The sequence below is a fragment of the Dermochelys coriacea genome, chromosome 7, assembly GCF_009764565.3.
Source record: "Dermochelys coriacea isolate rDerCor1 chromosome 7, rDerCor1.pri.v4, whole genome shotgun sequence".
Taxonomy (NCBI): domain Eukaryota; kingdom Metazoa; phylum Chordata; order Testudines; family Dermochelyidae; genus Dermochelys; species Dermochelys coriacea.
The window spans coordinates 29,901,348-29,911,662 of NC_050074.1; the positions used below are offsets into that span (position 1 = coordinate 29,901,348).

General features: G+C 53.6%; 1 protein-coding gene across 1 annotated transcript; it reads left to right on the forward strand.

Annotated features, from left to right (window-relative positions):
• The first annotated feature begins 2,308 nt into the window (after nt 1–2,308).
• YIF1A (Yip1 interacting factor homolog A, membrane trafficking protein) lies at nt 2,309–9,377 on the forward strand. Its single transcript, XM_038410848.2, is given in 9 exon segments — nt 2,309–2,467; nt 2,469–2,562; nt 3,680–3,897; nt 4,597–4,701; nt 5,059–5,137; nt 5,586–5,643; nt 6,099–6,254; nt 6,924–7,017; nt 8,734–9,377. Coding segments are annotated over 9 exon segments (1,104 nt in total). The 5' UTR covers nt 2,309–2,323; the 3' UTR covers nt 8,890–9,377.
• Nucleotides 9,378–10,315: the final 938 nt, after the last annotated feature.

The window sequence follows — 10,315 nt, forward strand, 5'->3', positions numbered from 1 at the left end:
GCAAGGGAGCCCCTATCTCAGAGAACGTGTGCAGCATGCAAGACTTCCTCGTGCAGTGTGCAAAGAACTAGATTCCCTGGAGACTGGCATGAGAGTCAGTGGGTGAGCTGCAGAATTCCCTGCCACAGGATTTATGGATGAGAGATTCAAAGGCCAGAAGGGCCTGTTCTCATCCTCCATCCTGACTCCTGTATCACTCAGGCTTTTGTCTGTGACATTAATGAGCCCCCAGCTCCAAGAAATCTCCCTGTGGAGGTGCTGAAAGGCCAGGATTGAGCCCCTTTGGGACCTTCTCTGGGATAAACTAAATGCAGCTCCATCAGACTCTCCTTGCAAGGCAGGTCCTCCAGGCCTCGGATTCTTCTTGTGGTTCTTCTCTGAGGCTCCCCTTGATTTGTCACCAGCCTTTGGAAGAGCGGTAACTGGATGTGGGTGTAAGATCCAGTCTTGGTCTCACCAATGCAGTGTGCTGCAGAGGGGATTCACCTTCCAGCTCCTGCTCCATGTCCCTCAGACATGCCAGGATCACATTCACCCTCATACCAACAGCATGGCACTGGGAACTCCTGCTCAGCTGATTTTCACCAGCACTCATGAGTTCCTGCAATCCTGGATACAGCCCCCAGCCCGTACTGTGGTCAGGACTCTCCAGCCAGGCATTGTGGAGTCACGCCTGCTATTAGGCGAAGGTTCAGCTGGTCCAAAAGAGATGGTGAGTTAAGCAAGTCACTTTACTCAAAACCCTGTAATCTTGGGACTCCAGGAACTGGCACTTTACATAGACCCCTCTGGGGCAGGCTCTCAGCAGGTGGAAATTGACCAGGCTCCACTGAAGTCACCAGTGTGGGGATGACTTTCACGCACTGAGAATCTACTACCAGTAGCGAACAACTCCACCTGCAATTGGGGCCAGCCAATTGGGCTGTGGGAGGGTGGGAGTCAGTGGCCCAAAGTGGGGGTGTGCTTTGGGGTGCAGATGGGGCCCAATGGGCTTAGTCTCCCAGTGATCCATGGGATTTGACTAATTCCTGCAGGCTCTGTTTTTAAAAATGTGCTAAATGGTTATTCAGAACTGAACTCTCCCCATCCCCCACATCTGTGGCCAGCAAAAATCCCATTGGTGGCTGCCTCAGGCTCCTCCGTTTCTCTGTGTATTTATTGTTCCAATTCCCTACAATTACATCAGGATCCTCACACCAATTGCTATTGGCCAGGAGCTGAGTGCACCTTCCCCAGGGTATTGTGTAGGGGAGGCGTGCACTCTATATGCTTGTTATTTTCCTGGCTCTGCAGGTGTACCTGACAGAGCTGTGGGATGTACAGCAGTCTCAGGGGCAGGAAAGGGGTCGCTGTTAACTCTGAAAAAAGCCTTGGTGGTCATAGTGGATAAGCAGCTGAGCATAAGCTCCCAGCGTGATGAAATCCTTTGATGCACAAACAAGGGAATCTCAGGTAGGAGAAGAGAGGCTCCGTTACCTCTGTATGTGTCAGGGTCTGGGGTGCGACCACTGCTGGAGTCCTGTGTCCACAATTCGGTGTCCACAATTGCGGTGTCCACAATTCAAGAAGGATCAGGTTGATAAACTGGAGTGGGATCAGGGAAGAGCCAAAAGAATGATTAAAGAATTGAAAATGTGCCTTAGATAAGAGACTCCAGAAGCTGAGCCTGCTTACCTTAACAAAGAGCAGGTTAAGAGGTGGCTTGATCACAGTCTGTATGTACCAAAATGGGAACGGAAATTTAACAACGAGCTTTTAAATCCAGCAGACAGAGATCTAACATCCAATGGCTGGAAACTGAACCTACATAGAGCCAGACTGGAAAGAAGGCATAATTTTTTTTACCAGCGAGGGTAATTAATCATTGGAGCAACTTCCCAAGGCTCATGGTGGATTCTTCACCAGACAACTTTTAAATCAAGAATCAATGCCCCCCGCCCCAATAGCTGCTCTAGTTCAAACAGGAATTAATTCAGGACAGTCCTGTGGCCTGTCACATGCAGGAGGACAGACTAGATGACTACAACGGTCCCTTTTGGCCTTGACATCTATGACTGTATGTGCAGTGCGGGGGGCACTGGTTGGCAGTAGCCACTAACGTCTGTACAAAGCATGGATCTAGTATGCAGAGCCCTGGCTGAGCTACTCCCTCGCCCGCTCTACTTCCCCTTCGCAACTGCCCGCCCCCGCCCCCACACTCCTGGCACTTAGAGCTTCATCCGCAGTAAACACGCATGCGCCACTCCCTGCGGCCACACATCCTGCCCTCTGACTTCTCATTGGAGCAACTGGGTCTGGATTGATATCTTCTGAGCCAGTCAGCATGACCGTTTGTCCAATCCACGTGCGCCGGCGACCAATCGGAAGTGGGGAGCGTGTGGCCGGGGACGTGGCCGCTGCCGGGTCGCAGGGTCCGGTACGGGGCGCCCGCAGCGAACGAAGGGCCCGTGAAAGCGCCCGGGGGGCCCCGCAGCTCATTGTTATTCATACCCACAAAGCCCCGCGGGGGCCGGCCGCGCGCTGAGCCCGCCATGGCCTATCACCAGGGCTACGGGGGGCAAGGTGAGTGCGGGGGGCGGGGCGCGGGGCTCACCCTCTCCTGAGGCCTGGGCCAGTGGGGCCGTTCGCTCCCCCCCCCCCCCGCCCGGTCTCCGCTGCTGCCTCCCTCGGGAGGCTCCGGGCCAGCGCTAGCCCCTGCCAGGCTGGTGTCTCCGCCGCGGCCTCTAGCCGCTCCCGGGCTCGGGGCGTCGGGTTCCCGCAGCTCCGGGCTCCCCTGGCCCCGCACGTGGGCCGCTGTGGCGGCTGGACCCCAGCGGGCACTCGGGGGTCTCTCCGGTGCTGGGGCTGGCAGCTCGCGGGGCAGGGAGCCTCAGTGTGGTTTGGGGGCAGCGCCCGGTGTCATGGGGCTCAGCCCTCCTGACACCATGCAGGGCCCTGCAGGAGCTGGGGCGGGGGGACCCCAGGCCCTGTGTGGGGAGGGGCGACGCCAAGGGCCAGGCCTGCTGTGATGTGGCGTGTGTTAGTTACACAGTAGAATCGCCCCCCCCCACCCCAAGTCAGGAAGAAAAGACCAGCGTGTCCCTATTTCCCAGCTGCGTCCCATTCTCCGCTCCCCACGAAGGCACTTAGACACCATGAATAAGTCTTGATCTTCTCTTCGATAAGCTGAGCAGCTGGAGCTCTTAAAGTCTTGGAGTGAGAGACTTTGTTCTTCAGCCCCCAAGTCACTTTGACGGCTCCTTTCTGCACCCTCTTCCGTTTTTCAAGCTGGGGCCCCGGAACCAGATGCCCTGTTCCAGGAAGGGTCTACCCAGTGCTGTATGCGCCTACGTACACCTGCTCTGGTTACAGATTGGGTGACTCCAAGGGTCACCGTAGTCCTCATTGCCACAACATGGCACTGGGAGCTCATAGTCAGTTGCTTGTCCACTTTGACCCCTGGATCCTGTCCAGAGTCGCTGCTCTCCAGGAGACGGTCCCCGCTCAGTCGGCACGGCCTGACCCCCTTGTTCTTAGATGGGTCGCCAATTTTGGCTGTATTAAAATATAGTGTGTCTGAATGGGCTCTGCTCCCCAATCGATTCAGCTCGCTTTGTATGACAGCCCTGGCCCAGTCATTGTTTACCAATCTGCATGTTGTCTTCACATTTGATCAACGTTGATTTTATATGTATTGCAGGCTCCAAGCACCGAGTCCGGGGCCCCATGGTCCCTCCTGCCCCGGACCCCCACCAGCTCTTTGATGACACCAGTGCTGGTTTCCCACATGTACAAGGCACTCCCGCTTCAGGAATCGACATGGGCTTCAACACCCTCCTGGCTGACCCAATGGCTAACGTGGCCGTGGCGTATGGCTCCTCCATCGCCAGCCAGAGCAAGGACATTGTCCACAAGGAGGTACAGGAGGGACAAGACCCAGACCCCTGCACTGCACAGGGCTAGAATGGAGGGGGCTGGGCAGATTGGGGGTGCTGAATGCTCTGCAGCCCCTGGAGTCTGCATACCCTGCACCCCCGTGATCAGGAGAGTCCTCCCCTACTGTGGCAGTACCCCCTCTGCTGGGCAGACAGAACTGAGTCTCCATGGCCCTTTCACAAAAGGGAGCACGGTCTGCTTGTTAAAGTGAGGGGTCTGGAAGTCAGGACTCCTGGGTTCCTTTCTCAGCTCTGGGAGTGGAGTGGACCTCAGGGGCCAGGATTCCTGGGTTATATACCTGGCGGTGGTAGGGGAGTGGGATCTAGTAGATTAGAGCAGGGATGGGCTGGGAGCCCGGACTCCAGGGTTCCCTTCCTGTCTCTTTGCCTCAGTTTCTTCTCTATAAATTGGTTCTGGCCTGCACAGGAGAATGGGGAGGTGTCGCTAGTTGACTAGTGATGGGCTTTGTCTTGCCAGGATGCCCCAAGCACAGTAAGCCCCTGTCTCACACATCCCATTTTGCCCAGTGCAGTAAGCTCCTTGTGCAGCCTGGTGTGTTAACCACCCCTGCCCCACCCAGTATGATTAGTTCTCCATTATGCCCCATAGCATGACCCCCTGCTCTTCCTGGCACATTAAGTCCCCTTTCTGGTTCCATAACCCGTCTCTCTCCCTGCACAGATCCACAGGTTCATGTCAGTGAACAGGCTCAAATATTTTTTCGCTGTGGACACTGCCTACGTGACCAAGAAGCTGGCGCTGCTGCTCTTCCCATATGCACACCAGGTATGGAATGCCCTTGCCGCACATCCTGATGCAGAAGCTGTGGGGTTGAGAGTCATGACTCCTAGGTTCTCTCCCCAGCTCTGGGAGGGGAATGGGATCAAGTGGGATAGAGGAGCATGGGCAGAGAGCCAGGACTCGTGGGTTCTATTTGCAGTTCTGGGAGGAGACTGTGGTTCAGTGGGATTCTGGGAGGGATGATGTGGGGTTTGCCTGGGAAACCAGGACTCTTGGGTTCTAGTCCAGGCTCTGCCATTGGTTCAATTGCATGATGATGTCTGTGCCTCAGTTTCCCCTGCTTAATGGATAAGGATCTGCAAGGCTTAGAGGCAGTATCTAATCAGTCTCCCTTCCCTTTAGAACTGGGAGGTTCGGTACAGCAGGGACACACCCCTGACACCCCGGCAGGACATCAATGCGCCCGACTTGTACATCCCCAGTGAGTATGATCAAGAAAATAGTGATGGGAGAGGGGCCTCTCCTCCTAGCCGAGATTAGTCAGGTCTGATGCCCTCCACTCTCAGGCCACTCACCCACAGCCCCCGGGGCCAGGGCCTGATGACCCTTCTCCTAGGACTGGTAGCTAGGGTCTAAGGGACCCCACAGTTTCTGTCTGTATCTAGTGCGAGATAAAGAGCAGTTGGGAGGTGTCAGACAGAGAGAGAGGGTGTGTATGGGAATGAATGGATGTGGGGGTACATGAATGGAGCCGGGGGGGGGGGGTCAGTGGACAGACTGCCCGGTGAATTAGGCAGACAGACAGACATTGCTAGCACTGTCCCCTGGGAGGCTGGTCCCCTCCCCTCACATTCCCTGTCCTGTCTATGGGTTGTGTTTTCCCCTCAGTGAAAGCTCTAGCTCACGCTTCATCTGGGTCTCTATTTCAGCCATGGCCTTTATCACCTACATCCTGTTGGCCGGCATAGCCCTGGGCCTGCAGCAAAGGTGAGTCCTGCTTTCCTGGAGCCACCAAAACTCTGAGCCCACCTTTCCCCCACAGGCTTTGTCAGAGGCGCTCTCCCCTTGCAGGCGGCGCTGACCCCAATGCCCTAGCACAGTGGGTCCTTTGTTCCAGTGATTCCCAGGTGTGGAGAATCCCCCTGGTGTTTTCCTCAAAAGCTGAGGTGTGAACCCAGGTGTCCTCCTAGCCAAGTTCAAGAATGGGTGACTCTACCTGTCTGTAAATCCCTGCTACAGTTTCTGTCAGTGGCAGGATCCTCCCCCACTTCCTCTCTCAAACTCGGGTGTAGCTTTGCTATGTGCTGGTAAACAGCCCCTGCACCCCACTCCAGAGGTGGCTGCGTCTCAATGCCAGGCGAGGGATTCCTGTATAAATAGCACCTGCGCCCCACCCCAGAGGCAGAAGTTAAGGCTGATTTGCTATCATGGTTCCTCGGCAGGTTCTCTCCAGAGATGCTGGGGATGTGTGCCAGCACTGCCTTTGTGTGGGTCGTTATCGAAGTCCTCGCCTTGCTGCTTAGTCTGTACCTAGTGACAGTGCAGAGCGACCTCACGCCCTTCGACCTGCTCGCCTACAGTGGGTACAAATATGTGGGGTGAGTCTGCACGCAGGACAGCCCTGCTGCCGCAAGCCAGCTGGGAGGGCAGCAGTGCCAGGCAGCTCCCGGGGAGGGGGATTCGAGGCTACAAATGTAGGGCGAGGGTTACAGAAAACTAAGCTGAAATGAAAATAATTTAATGAAAACAAAAAATTAATTATCCAAATTTTTAATGGAAAATTTCAGTATTTTGGCGAAAATTTAAATTCTGATATTTCAGTTTTGCTCAAAAATTTTTGGGGAAAAGCTGCTGTTAGGGCATCATGGGAGTTATAGTCCGGGAGCCTCAAGCCCCCATTCTCCACTGTGCGAGTTTCCCTTGCACGGACTATATCTCCCATGATGCACCGGTGGGGTGGGCCTTGGGGTTCTGCTGGAATGTGGGGCTGGACGGGGTGATGCTGGGATGGGGTTGGGGGCTCTGCCAGGGTTGGGATGACTGGATGGGGTGAAGCTGAGAGTGGGTCTGAGGTGTCCAGCTGGGAGCGGGGGACTGGGTGGGATGATACTGAGGGTGAGTCTGAGGGGTCCTACCAGGATGAGGGAGCAGGCTGGATGACATGATGCTGGAGTATGGGGTCTGGTGCATCCGTGCAGGGAGGGGAGATCTGAGGAGCCCCCTCTTGCTGCCTGGCCCTGCCCTCCCCTAATTTCTGTCTCCTCCAGGATGATCCTTGCTGTGCTGGGGGGGCTGCTCTTTGGCAGTGATGGGTACTACGTGGCCCTTGCCTGGACATCCTGTGCCCTCATGTACTTCCTGGTGAGTACAGGGCCCAATACGGACACCTACAGCCCCTGTAATCTCTAGGGTCAGGGCCACTATATAGACACATAGAGCCCCCATAAATCCCTGGGACCAGGCACCCAGGAATAGGGGTTGCTTCTCTTATAGCAGCTATAGCCCCTGTAACCCCACAGGTTGGAGGTGCTTGGAAGTGGAGAAAGGGGAAGAATCTCAGAAGTGAGCACGGCCATGTGGCCCCTGGGCCGTTTGAGGCCATCCCATGGGCTAGTCTCCAAGGCCCTGTCCCCACATGGTGGTATCTGCCAATCTCAGTTGCAGGGCGGCGGCAGCAGAAGCCTTTGAACATGGGGTGTCATGGGACTTGGTAATGGCTCCCTCAGCCACAATAGCTGCAATAGGTTTCAGAGTAGCAGCCGTGTTAGTCTATATTCACAAAAAAGAAAAGGAGTCCTTGTGGCACCTTAGAGACTAGCAAATTTATTTGAGCATAAGCTTTTGTGAGCTACAGCCTGGACCAATCCACACAAGAGATCCACTTACTGGACACTACGGTGCTAATAAGCAATGGTCACATAACCATCACCCTATATCGGAAACCTACTGACCACTATTCCTACCTACATGCCTCCAGCTTTCATCCAGACCACACCACATGATCCATTGTCTACAGCCAAGTTCTACGATATAACCACATTTGCTCCAACCCCTCAGACAGAGACAAACACCTACAAGATCTCTATCATGCATTCTTACAACTACAATACCCACCTGCTGAAGTGAAGAAACAGATTGACAGAGCCAGAAGAGTACCCAGAAGTCACCTACTACAGGACAGGCCCAACTAAGAAAATAACAGAATGCCACTAGCCATCACCTTCAGCTCCCAACTAAAATCTCTCCAACGCATCATCAAGGATCTACAACCTATCCTGAAGGACGACCCATCACTCTCACAGATCTTGGGAGACAGGCCCGTCCTTGCTTACAGACAGCCCCCCAACCTGAAGCAAATACTCACCAGCAACCACACAACAGAACCACTAACCCAGGAACCTATCCTTGCAACAAAGCCCGTTGCCAACTCTGTCCACATATCTATTCAGGGGACACCATCATAGGGCCTAATCATATCAGCCACACTATCAGAGGCTCGTTCACCTGCACATCTACCAATGTGATATATGCCATCATGTGCCAGCAATGCCCCTCTGCCATGTACATTGGTCAAACTGGACAGTCTCTACATAAAAGAATAAATGGACACAAATCAGACGTCAAGAATTATAACATTCAAAAACCAGTCGGAGAACACTTCAATCTCTCTGTTCACACGATTACAGACCTGAGAGTGGCTATCGTTCAGCAAAAAAAACTTCAAAAACAGACTCCAACGAGAGACTGCTGAGGAATGCATCCGATGAAGTGAGCTGTAGCTCACGAAAGCTTATGCTCAAATAAATTTGTTAGTCTCTAAGGTGCCACAAGTACTCCTTTTCTTTAGTAGCTGCAATGTTCAACTCACCCCATGGGGGCAGCGCACTCCCCACAATCCTGAGAGGTGGGGCCCTGGGCATGGGGCTGTGTGAGGAGAAGAGTGGGCATGGATAATTACCAGTTCATCCCCCATGTCTAATGCTGTCTCCCCACAGATGAGGTGGTGGCAGGGAGAGACTGGGGCAGGTAGGTTACCAGGCCAGGCTCCCCCCTATATCTAATGTTGTCTTTCCCCAGGCACGCTCCCTGCGAATGAAGCTGCACCCGTCCCTAGTGCCAGATGGGATGGGGCATCCCAGGGGCGGTGGGCGTGGTCAGACCTATGTCACCCTGGGGGCTGCTGCCTGCCAGCCACTTATCGTCTACTGGCTCACCTTCCACCTGATCCGCTGAGATGGGGCAGCATAGCGTCTGGGGGACAGTCCTTTCCAGACACATGGACTCCTGGGACGCCCCCAGACGTAGAGACACCCAGGACACACATCCTGCAATGCACAGCTGGCGGGGACCACACACAACCTGAAGCATGGACACCTCAGACCCCCATGTGGGGTCTGTCAGCCAGAACTCCTGGGTTCTATCCCTAATTGGCTGGGTGACCTGAGGCGCGTCCCTTCTCCTGCCTATGCCTCGGTTTCACCCTCATTATGAAGGAGGGATGATAACACTAACCTGCCCTCTGGGACTTCCCCAGCCACATTACCTCGGGTGCAGGGCCCTACCCCCCCACTTCCCTTCTGCTGGTGAGTATCTGATCCTTCAGTCCCCTGCGATGAAAAGTAACCCAAAAAAACAGTGTTTCCAGCATATCAGTGTTTTCCTGGAAAACTCCCTCAAAACCCAACACTGGGAGAGAGAGAATAAAGAGTCCTGACTAACTAGCAGTCTGTGTGTCAGTGCTGGTCCGTGGAGCTAGGGGGACCTTTACAGCAGGGAGTGGGCAGTAGCCCAATAGGCGGCACTTTGCCCTTGCAGCCCTGGCCCCAATGCCCAGGCATGGTACTAGGCGAGCTGTGCAGCAGGAAGCAGGATGGGGGCTCAGAAGGGGAGCATTCTACCCTTGCAGGCTTTGTGGACCCCTCTACATACAGCACTAGTACCATGCCCCTCAATCCCAACCTGAAGCCACTCTGCAATTTCTGTCCCATTCATAAAAAGAAAAGGAGTACTTGTGGCACCTTAGAGACTAACAAATTTATTAGAGCATAAGCTTTCGTGAGCTACAGCTCACTTCTAATAAATTTGTTAGTCTCTAAGGTGCCACAAGTACTCCTTTTCTTTTTGCGAATACAGACTAAAACGGCTGCTACTCTGAAACCTGTCCCATTCATAGAACCATAGATAATATATCACAGAATCATAGATATGTAGGGCCGGAAGAGAGATCTAGACCAGCCTGCTGCTCTGAGGTAGGACTGAGTACATCAGGGATCTTTGGGATCATCTACTCTGACCTCTATGACACAGGCCATGGGACTGAGCTGAATTAATTCCTGTTAATTGATATTATAGCAGATATTTTAGAACAAATCCAATCTTGATTTAAAAATTGCCAGTGATGGAGAATCCATCACAATCCTTAGGAAGTTGTTCCATAGTAAATTATTAAATTGTTAAAAACTTGTGCCTTATTTCCTGTCTGAATTTGTCTAACTTCAACTTCCAGCCGTTAGATCGTGTTAGACCTTTGTCTGCTAGATTGATGAACCCTCTGTTATTCAAGTGCTGTTTCCCACTATGTACTTCTAAAGTGTGACCAAGTAATCCCTTAGCTTTCTCTTTGTTAAGACAAATAGATCAGGCCCCTGGAGTCTCTCAC